Source organism: Impatiens glandulifera, chromosome 2, assembly GCF_907164915.1.
Source record: "Impatiens glandulifera chromosome 2, dImpGla2.1, whole genome shotgun sequence".
Lineage (NCBI taxonomy): Eukaryota > Viridiplantae > Streptophyta > Magnoliopsida > Ericales > Balsaminaceae > Impatiens > Impatiens glandulifera.
The window spans coordinates 51,690,373-51,707,335 of NC_061863.1; the positions used below are offsets into that span (position 1 = coordinate 51,690,373).

A 16,963-nucleotide genomic window follows, 5' to 3' on the forward strand; every position below is an offset into this window, starting at 1 on the left:
ATTACATATTTACTTACTCATCTATGTGATAATATCATGAATTCTCTACAAAGAAAAAACAATTTATAAAAGACAGTATAAAGACACATATCATCTGATCTTTGTTGATCATAAAAGAGATTGATCAGATCTAGAAACTAGGGTTCTTCGTCGTCATTTTCCTGCACCAAACTAATTAACATGTTGATCTGGCTCTGCAATCTCACGTTCTCTCTTTCTACATGAGACATTTTATTTCTCTTCTCCAACAGATGAACTTGCAGGTGTTCAACACATTTTGCATCTTCTTCCAATTGCTCATTTAACTCATCAATCTCTCTATCCTGAGTTTTCAACAGACAATGGAGAAATATGTGACAAACTATGTCATCAAATTAAAAATAGAAACTAATCAATCTACTACAATCCTAAACTACAAAATTTGGCTTTTATGGGCCACACAGCTTGGATTGACACCAGATAACTATATAGATCCAATTTGAGGAAGATTTCATAATCAAGAATAAACTAACATGCTTCAAGCCTTCAACACTCTAAAATCAGTTGTCAGTTACCCTCATTTCTTCAAAGAATAAATTGGGTATTTCAACAGGGCATTTCATCAACCCAATATATTTGAACTGTTAACACAAAAAAGAAATAACATATTCAGATGGTTTCTACTATCAATCGAGAGACACCGTAACAATGAAATGCAAATACTAACTATAAATGATTTGGGGTGCGTCACTCAGGTGCGTCACGCACTTACGTTACGCACCTGCGTGACGCACCTGCGTGACGCACCTGCGTTACGCACCTGCGTGACGCACCTGCGTTACGCACCTGCGTGACGCACCTGCGTTACGCACCTGCGTGACGCACCTGCGTGACGCACCTGCGTGACGCACCCGGATTTCGCCGCCGGTGACATTTACCTAATCAATCTCTAATCCCTAAACCCATACAAACAACGCGTTCAAAGAAAGAAATAAAGGAAGAAGTAAGCATACCAGTAGCAGAAAGAGACATCTCCTTCGTTGGGATTCCGCCGTCTTCGTTGGGATTCCTTTCGTCGGTGGTTGTCCTTTTTAGAGAGAAGGAGGAGAAAAGGAAGTGAAGAAAGAGAAGAAGAAAGAAAGAAATGAAAAGAAAGAGAAAAACTGTAATTTTTTTTATTATATAGTAAGGGCATTGTGGACTTTTCACAATGCCCTCGGATGCGTCACGCAACTGGAGGGTGCGTGACGCAATAGGGGTATTTTCGGCAGAAAATATTTTTGGGGTCATCAGCGCTATAAAAAACATGGGCCCGCACCAAACATAATTTGACCCCTCTTTAGGGTCATTTCCTCAAATTCCCTATATTCGGGTATTGATTGATTATAATCTATCACTCAATTCAATAAATGATTATCCATTATCTTAAAAAAATTGTTGAGTAGGTGAGTTTTTTTTTATAAAAATATTAATATATAATGGTAGAATTGTCTGAAATTTTGGACATACTTTTTTATCATTAAGAATCGGTGGTCAAGAGTATAATTTAAAAAAATAAGAAATCCCAAATTGACCTAATAAAGAAGGTTTGAAGGAGATATCTAAAATTCTAATGGATCAAATAAAGAATCATATTTTTGACTAACATAATTGCTTATTAAAATAGTAAATATTTTAATTAATAAATTAAATAATATTATTAATTAGAGACTATAAAATAGTATTTGATTATGATTAATTAAAAAAAATGTAATAATCCTTCATTTATCAATTATCATACATCACATTTTAATCTAATTATTAAATATTAATTTGAAAATTTTATTTATTATAATATATAAAAATATGTTGATAATCTATCTCAATAATAATATGTTTTACATTAACAATATTTTCTATAAAATAATCCAAATTTATCAACAATTTAAGAAAAAAAGATAGATAACATATAAAATATATATATATATATATATTTTCTCTAGTATCGCTGTAACGTAAATCTTGGTGAGAAACTAAGAACGAACATTTTCTTCTTTCTTCTTCTTCATCTTACCAGCCCTTTGGCGTGAAATTTTGCAGTCGGCGACTACCAGTCTTCTACTATGGCGTTTCCTTACATGGAAGCTGTTGTCGGTAATGTTTCCTTCAACCTTTCCATTTCTCTAGCTACATACGAACGATTGTTTACTTCCGCATCTATACATCGCCAATATTTTCTCCCTTTTCTTCTTTCTCTTTATCTCTTTTTTTCTCGTCCAAGCTAAGATTTTGTTGTTTTCATCTTCCAAATTTCCAGTTTCTTTGTTTTTTAATATCTGAAATAGTTTTTCTCTGATGAATTTTGTGATTAGGCTTAGAGAAGTGTGTATTTTCCTAGTTTAATTATTATTGTTTCTGTGAGATGTGCGATGATGATGATGAATGTTTTGTTTTACCGTGATGAGCTTTCTTCCTTCTTTAGTCGATAATTTGTCATGGATCTTGACTTATGACTTCTGGATTGTCACTCTTGTGAGAAACTGCAAATGGTGTTTGCTGGTTTCAACAAAAGTTTCCTATTGAATTACAATTGTAGGTCATCCTGACTTAGGTTTAATATAGGCTCTCTTATTTTTTATTGTCATGTTTATGGTTTTCTGGTCTAAATTATATTTAGCTGTAATTTGCACCTTTTCTTGAACTTAAATTGTTTTAAGATCAATGGTTTTGTTCATTTTCCAGGTTTTATGATACTAATGTACATCTTCGAGAGTTATCTGGATATACGACAACACCGTGCTCTTAAGCTTCCAACACTTCCCAAAACGTTGGAAGGAGTCATTAGCATGGAGAAGTTTGAAAAATCTAGAGCCTATAGTCTAGATAAGAGGTTTTTGCCCTCTATGCCTGTGATATTCCTTCTAATTCTCCAGATCCCTCTCATCTAATCCAGTTAATTATTGCTTCAATTTTTCAGCTGCTTCCACTTTGTTCATGAACTTTTTACCATACTCATGGACTCTGCAATTTTGCTTTGTGCGGTATTGCCTTGGCTTTGGAAGGTAATTGATCTCATGTTGTAATTATGTTCCTTTTTCTCCACTGGACTTTCCTTGCATCTAATTGTTCTTTGGGCTGCCTGCAGATATCTGCAGATTATCTTGTATATTTTGGCCTCAGTGCTGAGAATGAGATAACACACACCCTTGCCTTCTTAGCCTGTGTTACGATTTGGTCTCAGGTATATTAATAGAGCTACAATTAACACACATATTTTCTTGTCTCAGAAAATGATGAATTTTAAGTCTTCATTATTATTTTCATTGCATCTGACCGCACGATAAAAAATATTGATGGATTAGGATGAGAAAAACTTTCTGAAAGTGCAGAGAGCTGAATTTTACAGTAAAGGAATTTTGGGTACCTAGTGTGTTTAGAGATGCATGTTAGCATTGTATGTTTATATTGTAAGAAGTGTTAGGGTTAGGGATAATAAAGGGCTAGGATGGAAGGAGATTTAATTTTTAGGGCTCAAATAGTTCTTGAAGACGCAATACAAACTAGTCCTTGAAGTACTAATTGAGATATATAGCAATTGGTATTCTTGATTATTGATGTGTATAAATAGATAATAGTAGACTCATATAAATATGCATGAACTGATATGTTTTAATATTGAATAGAAGTTAGTCTACATCATACTCTCATCCCCAATTCTCCCAAATACGATTTTGAATGGTAACACATATCTAGGGACTGAATGCATTTCATTAAATGTTTACAATTGTTTTTTTTCACAAAAAAAAAATGTTTACAAATACATTCTAACCACACATACTTCTTTGTATATATTTTTTCCTTTGCAGATCACAGACTTGCCATTTGCCTTGTATTCCACCTTCGTCATTGAATCTCGCCATGGCTTCAACAAAGTTTGTTCTCAATCTTATCTATATTATCATGTTATGGGTTGTGTGTAAGTTCTTCTAAATAATTGCTCATTCCTGTTCTGCAGCAAACCATTTGGTTATTCCTCAGAGATATGATCAAGGGCATTATTCTATCAGTTATAATTGGTCCTCCAATCGTGGCTGCGATTATTGTTATAGTACAGGTATTATGTTTCACAATTTGTGCCCATCCTCTTGCATTGGTTTAGCGTTATCAAATAACAATAAGTTATTACTTCAAATATACATTTATTTTTCTACTTATGTTATGTACTTCTGTTATTGACATTGAAGCAAATCTGATTTTTGGATTGCAGAAAGGAGGTCCCTACTTGGCCATATATCTATGGGCATTTATGTTTGTTCTTTCTCTTGTAATGATGACTCTCTATCCCGTTTTAATAGCACCACTTTTTAACAAGTTCACTCCTGTAAGTGATTTGTTTATAACTTCTATTTTTTTTCCGTTTAACTTAAAAGGTATCCAGATTAACTGTTTATTTGCCCTTGTTCTGTAAATTAGCTGCCGGAAGGAGAACTTAGAACTAAGATTGAAAATCTTGCTGCCTCCCTCAAGTTTCCTTTAAAGAAGTTGTTTGTTGTTGATGGATCAACAAGGTCAAGCCACAGCAATGTGAGAATTCTTCTCTTATAAATGCTATTACTTGACTTCATTGCACATAACTGTGTCATCAATTTCTTGTGCATCTTTGTTTTGTGATAAAAAGTTTTTTGAGAATTACAAAGAAAGTTGTGACCTTTTCTCATCTTTTTCTATTGAAAAGTATGTTGCCAGGGTAGTTACAAAGACATACTTTTTCTTCCTACAATGTGAATTTGCAGTTGAAACTGGAACTAACATGGGGATATACCTTCGTTGTCCTACATATTCTGTCGTAAGAGATGAATGTACTAGGAAACATGTTTCATGATTGGAATAAAATAATGTGCCGTTGTTAAAATAAAATAATGGATCCTAGTGGAACTTACAAAAGAAAAGCACCCAACATCAAAATAGGTGCAACAGAGATTAACAAAAGCGAAGTAAAGACCCTATACACTGTACTAATCAAAAGGAAATCAAGATTACCCTGTGATACTATTTCACCTTTCAAATGTAACCACAATCCCCAATTGTTTCAAAAGACACTGTTTCTAATCACAACCAATCAAAAGTGAAACCAATCCAAAAGATATAGAACCCTGAACCAATCATGGATCATAACACCAAGAAAATGAGAAAACTCTGAGTTCTATTTTTCTCTATACTTATTGATACTATTGTCAACTAGATTCTCTAGAAAGGGATCTATCATTTATCAATTTTACTTGAAGTTCAAGTGAAGATATGCATTTAGGAACTGAACTTTCTTCTCAATAATGTGCAGGCATACATGTATGGATTCTTTAAGAACAAGCGCATTGTCTTGTATGACACCTTGATTCAACAAGTACGGTACAACTTAAATTATGATCTTCATTTTGTCATGTAATTGCGTATTTCAAATAAATTGTTTGCCCTCTTATTAAAAAATTATTATAATATCTCGTCCTTGTTTCCATGAGTTGGCCTTATTGGTTACTATATCTGCTCTACTTTATGGATCAATTTTCTTGCCAAAATGGGCAGAAGTTCTACATTGAGCCTTGTTTGTGTTCAAATTTACTAGTAGCGCACTCTTTTGGTTTCTTTGCAATTATCTATTGATATTGCTTCCATGAGCTTATTGGTAGTGTATATCTCTAAATATATATAATTGTTGTGAGATTTACTGTAAATTTCCTACAATTCATTTTGTTTACTGTGTGTTTAGAGTGTTTAACACAATGATCTCATGCAGTGCAAAGACGAGGAAGAAGTTGTTGCTGTTATTGCACATGAATTGGGTCACTGGAAACTTAATCATACATTGTACTCTTTTGTAGCTGTTCAGGTATGCCAAAAATTTCTTGCAGAATCCTGTTCATTGCTCTAAATTTGTATTGTATGGTTTGTTTTTATTCTACTGTTGGTAGTAGATGAATGGGTGGGTGGAGATTAAACTACGTTTTATTGAGCATGTGCTTAAGAAAATCTGAGACTGCAAGAGTTTTTGCTTTGATGTTAGAGAAACTAAGGTCAGGGCTTCTTTCTTCATATGGGCCTACCGCCTACATGGAATCCGGATCCAGATGATAAACTCCATTAATTTTCTTAATCTGTGTCGACTTAAGTTATGTTTCCAAGCGTGATCTCATCAAGATCCACATTCAGATGAGATATTTGTTAGTAAAAAAGGTTTCCAAATGATGAACTGGATTTTATGTGACTATAGTTGTATAAAGAGCATAGAACAGTCCAGTAAACTTAATTCATTTACCAAAAGAAATTTACTTGCATTTTTAGGACTTTTCAAGAAATGTTAGCCAAAGTGGCAAACTCACCCGGAATAATTCTGATGCAAACTCTAGGTATAGAAACTACCTATTGCCCAATACAACCTGATAGCATTATATGGTAATGAAAGCTAGTTGGATTCTGTAAAGGGCATATGTGTTAAAATCCTCTGCTGATGTCTGTTTTATGATCAAGGCAGAACTGTGTAAGGAAGAAGAGACTGATAGGAGTAGGATCGATATTCATATAAGAGAGTAAACATAAATAGGGATGAGAACATAGAATGCTTTCATAATTCTGATCATATTCTTTACGTGATAACAATCTTATGTATAAATAATAGTAGTTATTGCATTTCTAATAAATTTCAACTATACATTTTTTCTAATTCAAATTTAGTAATCATCCTATTTAACTATTTATTATCTAATCAAAATAAACATAATCATCTTCTATTTGATCTATTTTTTCCGCAACTGAATTACCTTTCCATAATTCATGTTTGACCACGCTTGCTTAGCAATTACACGATAACGAGCAAATTCTAGCTTAAACTAGTTGAAGATGTGACAAAAATGTTTGATGTTCCCTTATTCCCCGAACACATTTAGTTTACCTCGAAAGTATGTATTCAAGTTATTTAGGGTTAGACTCAAGATTCGGGATTGGTGCTCTTTTTGTATAAGCCTGAAGTATCAAATATCAGGGTAGTGATTTGTCTCTCTTCTTGTATCATACCATCTACTTGGTCATTTGTATAGAACATCCATTTGTAGAACATTTCCACATTCTTATTTCCTCCGTCTGCGTTCTGTAATCATGTTCTAATTATGTTAATTATTGCAGATTCTCACTGTTCTACAATTTGGAGGATATACCCTTGTCAGGAACTCAAAAGACTTGTTTCAAAGTTTCGGGTTTGATACACAGCCGGTCCTCATTGGTCTCATAATATTTCAGGTGTACATATTGGCCTTCTACTTCTAGTAAATTTGGCAACTGCATTTTTTATAGTAAATTTGATTTTGTTTTTTTCAATCATTAGAAATTGATATTCTTTTGGCTTGGTGAAAACTGTGACTGGATTATGATCCCAGTATATCTTTGTTTGGTTAAAAAGTTTAGTTTGATTGATGACTAACAGTACAGTATCATGTAAAAATATTGCAGCACACTGTTATACCACTCCAGCATCTTGTGAGCTTTGGGCTTAATCTTGTTAGTCGCGCCTTTGAGTTTCAGGTAATTTATTTCATTCGATAGCAGTTGTGGGTCGTAATTTAGATGAATACTCAATCATCTGGCTAACCAATTATTTGTTTTACGAATTCTAGGCTGACGCTTTTGCTAAGAAGCTTGGTTATGCTTCGGCACTTCGAGCAGGCCTCGTAAAACTGCAGGTGATTTTTATTTATTTATTATGGAAATTTAATTACTTCCAAGTGGTAAACACTAGTGCTTGAGCAATGCAAGTGGTAAACATTTTTATTTTTTTAACAGGAAGAAAACTTATCGGCTATGAATACGGATCCTTGGTACTCTGCTTATCACTATTCTCATCCTCCCCTCGTGGAAAGGTTGGCTGCCATTGACAAATCAGATAAGAAGGAAGACTGATGTGGAAAACTTGATAAGCTCACTCACTCTGGTTATTCATTATCTTCTTTTACGAGCCAAAAACTCTCGAGCATCCTATGTTGTATTTTTTTTAATATATCATCAAAAGAAAAGAAATGCACTGGGTATTGCTCTTTTATGAACAGGGTTTAATGCAATCTAAGCGAGATGAGATTTTGAGAAAATGAACAGAATCATAGAAAGTGTTAAGTGTTAGTTTGACACAATGCAATGGTTGGTGATGATATTTTAACGAGTGAGTTCATTCTTCCATATCAGATAATATCGTCCGTAGAGTTTGTAAACAATGCATTAATTCGATTTTCCTTGGAATTGTTTGCATTATCTGAAAGTTGTTCTTGTATTATTATTATTATTATTATTATTATTGTTGTTGTTGTTGTTGTTTTCATTGCCTTTTCTACTGACTTGGACTGGTTCATAATTTCACAGCATTTGTGTGGTCTAGTGAGAGTTGTGACCATACCATAATAATAATACAAGGACAACTAACTTTCTTATATCCACATATTGTGTTCTTAGGTTGAATTAATATTTTGTTATTTGGGGCCCAACTTTCAATGCTTCATTTAAAGTTGGGAGTTTTACATTTGTAGCCTATAGGGTTTTGGCCAAACCTAACAAGGTAAACGTCATTTTACATTTTTTTCTTTTCTGAATACTTTGTCATGTTAGTAGACGAAAATTAATTCGGCCCTTGTCCCTATCCCTATCCAAAAAGACACAATTCCAATTTGAACTCCACTAAATATTTCCCATTCTCGTGGTTCTTTAAGAATCTGAGAATGCGATAAATTCTTCTTCTAACCGTCTAATCTATTCTTGTGATTCTTTAAGAATCCGAGTGAATACGATAAATTCTTTTTCTAACCATCTAATCTAGTCTTGTTATTCTTTAGGAATCCGAATGAATGCTATAAATTCTTAAACTAACCATCTAATCTAGTCTTGTTGTTCTTTAGGAATCGATGTGCTCTTAATTGTTATGTAGAGAGTAGCATTTGAGTGGAAGGAAACAATAATTGTCTATCCTTCTATATTTTCATAATTAATTAGATGGGTTTGCGGATATGTGTTTAACTCATAAGGATTAATCGTACTCCGAAGGAGATGCGCAACTTACCGTTTTAAAAAGAAAAATAAAATAAAATATTGTTATCCCAAGTTTTGTCGACACAAAGATGACTACCATTATGACCCTTCTAAATTAGATTTTTAAGATTTGAGCTAGGTCTTTAATACTTGATCTACTTAATAACTTAATTCAATCAATATTATTAAGAATATAAATAAACTATTATATATTGACTACCAATAATACAACATATGTCTAAAACAAAGTATTGAACATGTAAATTAAACAAGTAATTGTCAAAAACAAATTAAATTAGGAGTGGTCTTACAAGATAAAAATAATGAATTTTATTCCTATTTAGAATACTTTAAGACGAAAGTGTAATCCGTATAGATCATGGCTGCCTGTGATACATATATTATATTATGGTTATTACATAATTAAAAAATAATTGTTTTATCATGTAAAAAGCAAACATTACATTAATAATTAATTTAATATTACGCATTAAATATTAATATAACCTTAAATAATTCACCGCCACTATTAGGAACCAAGGATTCATTTGATAGTAAAGTAAGTCAAAACATGTTCTCTTCTTCTTCCAAGACTAATTGTATTTTGCTTATGTGTTTTATTTTTTTGTTAAAAGAAGAGAGACCCTATTATTTTTATTATAACAATGGACCCAATCCAATCAATAATTTTGTTTATAAAGCTTGGTTTCACTTTCGAGTTTCGAGTTGTGACTAATTCTCACCGTTAAATACATAATCCATAAATTTACTCAACCAATTTAACCTGACGAGTGAAATTTATCGTTTGATTGGCTCGAACCCAATTTAACACTCGATCCGACCAATATTTTGTTATGATCGGATTAAAAGGTTAAATGTGGCCAAACTTCGTATCGGTGGGTTTATCAAATTTGGGCTTAATGAAATCATTATATATAATTTTTATTATAAAAAATTAATTCTCATTAAATATAATAAGAAGTTAAAATATAGAACATTAATTTATAAATAATAGAAAATAACATCTAAAGAATCAAACAATCTAATTAAAGATTTAAAACGTTACATAATATAAAATTGTAAAGATTGAAATTCTAATGTAACTATTTCACCCATCACGACTCATTTGAAATGAGTGATGAAAGTTAACTCTAGAGACATGAATTTTTTTAAAGTTGGTCATTGTTAGTTGTTACACTTTTGTTGAGATTGCTCCATATGACTTCATATGAGAGAAGTTATGGGATTTTAATTTTTATTTTTTCAAAAATCTCGTTTTTTAAATTAAGTGTTATGCATGGAGTGATCTTCACGGATGATATATGCTTGAAAAAATGGTGTAATATAGTTAACTGTTGTAAAATGTGTTATGAAGAGGTAGAAATGACACCTCACTTGCTTTTGCATTGTAAATGAGTGACTGTAATTTGGAGTATCTATTGGAATATGATTGGTATTGAATAGGTGATGCTTAAGTCAATCATCGATTGTTGGGATGTATGGATAAAAACCGCGAGCTCGATTAGATGGAGTCGACATGTTCTCATCTCGATTATTTTCTAGTGGACTATTTGGCTTAAAAAGAAACCGTAGGACGTTCAATGATCGCAGTCAATTGATGCATTTACTTCACAACGTTATTATTATGATGATTGAGGAGATCTCTTCTAGAAAACCGGTGGAGTTAGTCGATAAACTCATTGATCTTCTTGAAGATCTCCGAACTCGTTAAAAATTGAATTTATGTTTATATTTGTTCGTGGGTGAACATTTTTTTGCTTATGCTTTTATTGTTGACCCTCAATTGTTAATCTCGTTGTGTTTTATAATAAGGTAACACTCATATTTTGTATTAATTTTGTCGTTATGTGTAAACGACTATCATTTATATCATATTGCATGGGCCTTTTAAAAAAATGATGAATGAAAGGAAGTCGAATGAGAGAATGCCGAGCAAACCAATTAAGCGGTGTCGAAAGAATTTCTACTCATGATTCTAAATGGTAGTAAAATTTATTTTTACACGAGAACAATGCCGAAAAAGTTTTATAAAATAATAACTGGCAATCTACAAATATAGTCAAAATAACGAGAAATTCATAAAAATTATTAGAAGATACATGTAAAATGGTCTCCAGATGAAAAAGATAAATTCTAAAGACTCATTCAAAAAAAAACTCTAGATTGGACAACACAGTCTCTTTTGCAGCAAAGAAATAGATTAATACAGATTCAAGAAATGATCACCAACACGATTGAATGGTATGAGCAGTAAAAGACTCACCAAAGATTGAGAATATTATTTGAATTACAAAAATTTGAGATGACAAATACGATTTGACAAATTAAATTGTCACAACGAACAAAACACAACACGAACTCAAATATGAGTGGTGAAAAGAGAAACAAAATATCGGAGCTCCGATGCTAGAAAAACCACCAGAAGAGCCATGATTATTAAGATAAATTTTCAACTTCTTTAGTGTTTTTTTTTTTTTTATACGAGGAGAAAATTGTAACTATAAATTGCAAATGAATAAAAACAGTATTAACCCACCATAAATTAAAAATGACTCAATTGCTATTGTAGTTCTAATTTAGATCTCTTTTTTTATCAAATACTTTGAATTTTGAATTGTGTCGTACAAGACTTTAGATATCATAATTTTAAGTTTTATTACAAACTAATGAAGATACATATTCTTACTTTTAACATACTAATTTTCTTTTATAAATTAGTTTAGCAAATATGTAAAAATAAAATAATAATTTTTTTAAAGATTTTATCAATTATTTTCACATATTACACATTTTTTAAAATATTCAAACTGTGTTCAACCATTTGAACGCGTATATTTATATAAAAAGATTCAATTTAAAATATAAATACGTACAAATTGGTAGATCGTACACAAAATTATGTCGTTACGAAATCTTTTGAAAAATAAATAAAAAATCTATCACTATACAATTTTTTTATTAGATTATGCATTTTTAGTCACCCAAACCAACTTCGACAAAATAGAATGCGTAAATCCCAAAAATAATACTCAAAACGTTTCTAATATCATTCTAATTTGTCGAACATGCCTTAGTCATGCTAAGGAAACTTTTGATCAAACTGCCCTTAATTGTAGATGATTTCGAAAAAGAAGAGAGGCCTTATCATTTTGTTCATATTATTGGCCAGCACAAACTTGTATTATTGCTAATTTTCTTAGTCTTATTTTGTTAAAAGAAGAGAGGCCCTATCATTTTGTTCATGCTTCATTTCAAACTCTACATGAAATGTAACAATGGGACCCGATCCGACCAATACTTATTTGTTATGGGATTTTAGGGTTAAAATGTTCAAGTTAGGGTAAAACTTCTTGGTTTATCAAATTGTGCAAAAATGAAAGAAAAAAAAAACTATTTCGTCAACAGCAGGGTTCGAACCTGCGCGGGCGAAGCCCAACAGATTTCAAGTCTGTCTCCTTAACCACTCGGACATATTGACTTATGTTCTACTATGAAGACTTTCTTTATTTAACTAATTAATTAATGTACATATAAACTAAACTTAATACCAGGTTATCCCAAAAGTAGAAAAAACAATTACAATCTATACATTAAACCCCCAATACTATCAAATATTGTATAGTCATTTACATATATATTAGCATTTTTATCCTGCCTTTAAACAAAACCATATCATATGGCTCCTCCTCTACATGTCTCTTTGTAATATTGATTGGGTTCATTTATTTTTTCAAATAATCTAAATTTGTAATAGTCTTATTAAGTTCAATTAACACTAATAATACTTATTAATAGCCCAATTGATTAAAAACTTTGAAGTCCAATTGAACATCCCAATTTGGTCTCATCGATGTTCTGAATTCGAGTTTGTTAGGAACAACCTCTCCTAAAAAAACAAATAAGTTTTTACCCATTACCAATCAATTATATTATTTAAAGTCTTATTTGTTCGTGTTGACTTAAAATAATTATTAATTTGGTCGTTTTTGAATTGGTTCAGACAACTCACTACGGTCCCCACACGCTATTTCATCAACTCCTTTCTTTCTTCTTCTTCTTCAATTAGCCTTTTACAATTCTTCTACCGCGTAACAATTCCGCCATGGAAACGTTCTTCATCTCTCCATCTTTCCTCCTCCTTTCGCTTCTCGCCGTCGCAGCCTCCGCCGCCTTCTCCCCCGCCGATCACTACCTCATCGATTGCGGCTCTCCCCGGCCCACAACACTCGACGTCGACCACCGTCGCTTCGCCGGAGATTCCTCCGGCTACGGATCCCGATTCCTCACCTCATCCGGATCCTTCTCCATAAACCATGAATCAAACCCTTCCCCAGTTTATAATACATCTCCAATCTACCAAACAGCTAGGGTTTTCACCGCACCTTCCAACTACATATTCAAAATCAAAGATCAAGGAACTCACATGGTACGCCTCCATTTTCATCGCATCCCTCAATCAAAACTAAACGATTGCCATGTCCAATTTCACGTTTCAGCCAACGGTTTCGTCTTATTATACAATTTCACCTCTTCTTCTTCTTCTCCACAAATTAAGGATTTCCTTATTTGGATTGACGTCGATGAGCTTGTAATTACGTTTACACCCTCAAAATATTCCAAACTCGCGTTTATAAACGCGATTGAGGTTATATCTACTCCTAAGGATTTAATCGCAGACGTTGCTTACTCAGTTGGTTCAGCAAATCCCGGTAGAGACGAAGTTAATGGTTTACAGAAGAAAGCTCTAGAAACTTCTTACCGCGTTACCGTTGGAGGAGTCAAAGTTACTCCTTTTAACGACTCTCTCTGGAGAACCTGGAATCCAGACGATCAATTCTTGAAATACGACGTTGGATCTGATCGGATTTACTTCGGTAGCCGGATTTACTACCGTCCGGGAGGTGCCAGCCGGGAAGTTTGTCCTGACAACGTTTACAACACGGCCAGAGTAATCCGCAGCTCCGGCGATTCCTTACCGGAGACGAACATGACCTGGGTTTTTCCAGTGGACGGAGATTACGAATATCTCATCCGTCTCCATTTCTGCGACATCGCCAGTGTTTCCATCGGGACTATTCATTTCAACGTTTACATAAATGGGAAATTATCTTACTACGATTTAGACCTATCGGAGAGAACAAACTGGCGGTTAGCCTCTCCTCTTTATGCTGATTTCATCAGTTCACCGTCGGAACAGAGTTTGATATCCATTAGCGTTGGACCTTCAAATGCGAGCATGCCAAACGGGATAGATGGTATTCTGAATGGTGTCGAGATCATGAAGATGAGTAACAGAATGGGTAGTCTAGATGGAAATGTTTGTGCAGGTTCTATTTTAAAGAGATGGAGCCATGAAAGTTATTATAAATGGAATGTAATACCTGTAATTGCTGCAGCTTGTTTGCTTGTAACCGTTTCCATGGCGGTTGTGCATAAGAGAAGAGCTTGGTTCGGCGGGGATGGTTCTATTGCATGGTCGCCTTTACCCACTACCAGTACCCTATCTGAACTTAATCTCAAGTCTTCTTCCACATAATTAGTAGTGTTTTTTCTAAGTATGTATTCTTATATATATATGTATCTATACTTGTTGTAAGCAATACAATCTCATATATATATATATATATATATATGTTTGTGAACTGGAATGCCAATGACATATAAATAACCCTGCCCTTGTATACATACTACTTTTTTACCAAAAAACAATATAATTTATGTTTTCTGTACTCTTGATCCTGATCCTGATCCCAACTAGAAACAACAATAAATTTCTGAATTTGTATCAGTATCTGAACATAACCTCGTCCAGGTGTTTTCAAATGGGTTTTTTCCTTCTCTAAGACTACTTGGAATCGCTTTTTGGTGGATAAGGTGCCTGGGGAGGATGATCAGCACTAGGCCCAGGATAGCCGGGAGAAAGTTGGGGATAACCTGGAGGCTGTGGGGCGTAACCGGGTGAATGTGGAGGAGGCTGTGGGGCGTAACCGGGAGAATGAGGGGGAGGCTGTGGGGCATAACCAGAAGAATGTGGGGAAGAATGTGCGGAATAACCGGGAGAATGTGGGGGAGGCTGTGGGGCGTAACCTGGTGGAGACTGTGAGGGATAACCTGGTGGAGACTGTGTGGGATAACCTGGTGGAGACTGTGTGGGATAGCCAGGGGAGTGTGCGGGATAACCAGGTGCTGGTGCTGGAGGATAACCGCTGGGTGCTGGCGGAGGATAGGCATATGGATGAGGTTGAGATGGATAGCCGTACATTTGTTGATGAGGTGGTGGTGGAGGAGGATAGGCAGAAGAAGGTGGTGGAGGATAACCGGAAGAAGGTGGTGAAGGATAACCAGAAGGTGGTTGAGGATAACCAGAAGGTGGTGGTGGATAAGGTTGTTGATCGATTCGAGACATATGTTGTGGGCTAGGAGGTGCCATTATTGGTCGAGGTCCAAATTTTCCATCTCTTTTGTCCAACTCCACTTTGTGTTGTGTCTGCATACAAATTAATAAGAGACCACAAAGAGGAAATAATCAACCAACTAACTTTACAAATACCTGCATACAAGAGCAAACCCTGCAAAAACGAGTAAAGATCAAAAATAGTATGAGCATACACAATCATGAATAGCACCCATTTAGAAACATTTTCTATTGTTTCTGAATCTGAAAAATGTGTAGTTTCTAATCCAGATTTAGAAAGTGTTTCAAAATGGGCTCGTCACATGAAAACTGTAAAAGACATTAAAAGAAAGAAAGAAAGTCTTTACGAGCAATAGACCAAATCCGATAAACATGACAACAATTGGGAAGCCTCTTCAAGTTCATCAATGCCAGTTAAACATGCAGCCAGAGAGAATATGCAAGCCAATTGTTGAAGGCAGAACATGAATCCCTATTGGGAAAAAACAATCAGGGGAGTTTATAATGAGATTGAGTGTATATATAGATAACAATAATAAATTGGTAAAGCTTTAGATTACAATAATGCAGTTGTCACACTGCGTCGTCTGGATGTTGAACTCATCTTGCATCATAAATCGAGTAGTCGCTACTGAATTTGGAAAGCATAGAAAAACCTAGCATCATTCAGAAAGAAGAAGAAGAAGATGACTAACAATCTGAATGCTAATTAAGATGAATTTGCCCTCATTTATATCATTACCTCAGTACAGAGGCAAAACTCTGGGCATTTCCTTTCACCACATTTACCACTACAAGGCATATAACCGCCACAACAAGTGTACCTAAAGCACACCAGAAATACTTGGATCATCATCATCAAGACATCAATCATCAATTTCATGAATAATGTTTGATAAAACTGTAATAATAACCTTGACATGTCATCATAAAGAGCTCTTTTGCGCAGAAGATAAGATACACAGTGAGGACTGCATTGCATTGAACAGATAAACATCATCACATTTGGAAGAAGATGTGTTTATATATGGAGATGATGGATTGAAAATTGTTCGCAACCGTCACGATTCAACAAATCATCTCAAATTTCCAAATTCTAACCTAGCATGAGTGCATGACTAAATTAATGTAACAGAAAGCACGGAATTCTTACCAGAGTGTGGAGAAACAACAATCTGCATGTAGAAGAAAACAATAAAACGAAACCGATGAGAATGAATATTGTACGTGTTTTTAGCAATAAATCACCGTGGATTGATGAAAATAAAGAGAAGGAAGGAAGGATATATATGCTTACAAGCGGGATCGGCGCCAATAGCACTCATGAGATCTGTATGCCATAGGTTCGAATAGCCTTGACGGATCGCCATTTTATCAAGTGTTTCTTGCGACGCCATTTTCGTACTTTTGAAATTCCTTGACGGATCGCCTTGACGTTTGATTGAGAGAGAAAGAGATGGTATTTTGAACGCTATTTTGCAAATGAGGACATGCAAAATGCCTGATTCAAAG

The 16,963-nt window shown here is 34.1% G+C and overlaps 3 protein-coding genes and 1 non-coding gene across 4 annotated transcripts; 2 read left to right on the forward strand and 2 right to left on the reverse strand.

The window, feature by feature from the left end:
* The first annotated feature begins 1,972 nt into the window (after positions 1-1,972).
* Positions 1,973-8,175, forward strand: LOC124927299 (CAAX prenyl protease 1 homolog). Its single transcript, XM_047467692.1, has 14 exons — positions 1,973-2,112; positions 2,701-2,848; positions 2,936-3,020; positions 3,104-3,199; positions 3,825-3,890; positions 3,974-4,072; positions 4,226-4,339; positions 4,432-4,542; positions 5,297-5,359; positions 5,750-5,842; positions 7,132-7,245; positions 7,456-7,527; positions 7,620-7,685; positions 7,786-8,175. Exons 1-14 carry the CDS (start codon positions 2,082-2,084, stop codon positions 7,900-7,902), a joined length of 1,275 nt encoding a protein of 424 aa, XP_047323648.1. The 5' UTR covers positions 1,973-2,081; the 3' UTR covers positions 7,903-8,175.
* A 4,257-nt stretch (positions 8,176-12,432) lies between these two features.
* TRNAS-UGA lies at positions 12,433-12,514 on the reverse strand. Its single transcript has one exon. It is a non-coding gene; the product is annotated as a tRNA-Ser (tRNA).
* A 624-nt stretch (positions 12,515-13,138) lies between these two features.
* LOC124924873 (probable receptor-like protein kinase At5g24010) lies at positions 13,139-14,572 on the forward strand. The gene has a single exon (XM_047464859.1). It carries the CDS (start codon positions 13,139-13,141, stop codon positions 14,570-14,572), a length of 1,434 nt encoding a protein of 477 aa, XP_047320815.1.
* Positions 14,573-14,881: 309 nt separating this feature from the next.
* Positions 14,882-16,494, reverse strand: LOC124924874 (pollen-specific leucine-rich repeat extensin-like protein 3). The gene is made up of 5 exons (XM_047464860.1): positions 16,194-16,494; positions 16,012-16,107; positions 15,799-15,923; positions 15,587-15,605; positions 14,882-15,523 (listed from the first exon to the last, which is right to left on the reverse strand). Exons 1-5 carry the CDS (start codon positions 16,449-16,451, stop codon positions 14,882-14,884), a joined length of 1,140 nt encoding a protein of 379 aa, XP_047320816.1. The 5' UTR covers positions 16,452-16,494.
* Positions 16,495-16,963: the final 469 nt, after the last annotated feature.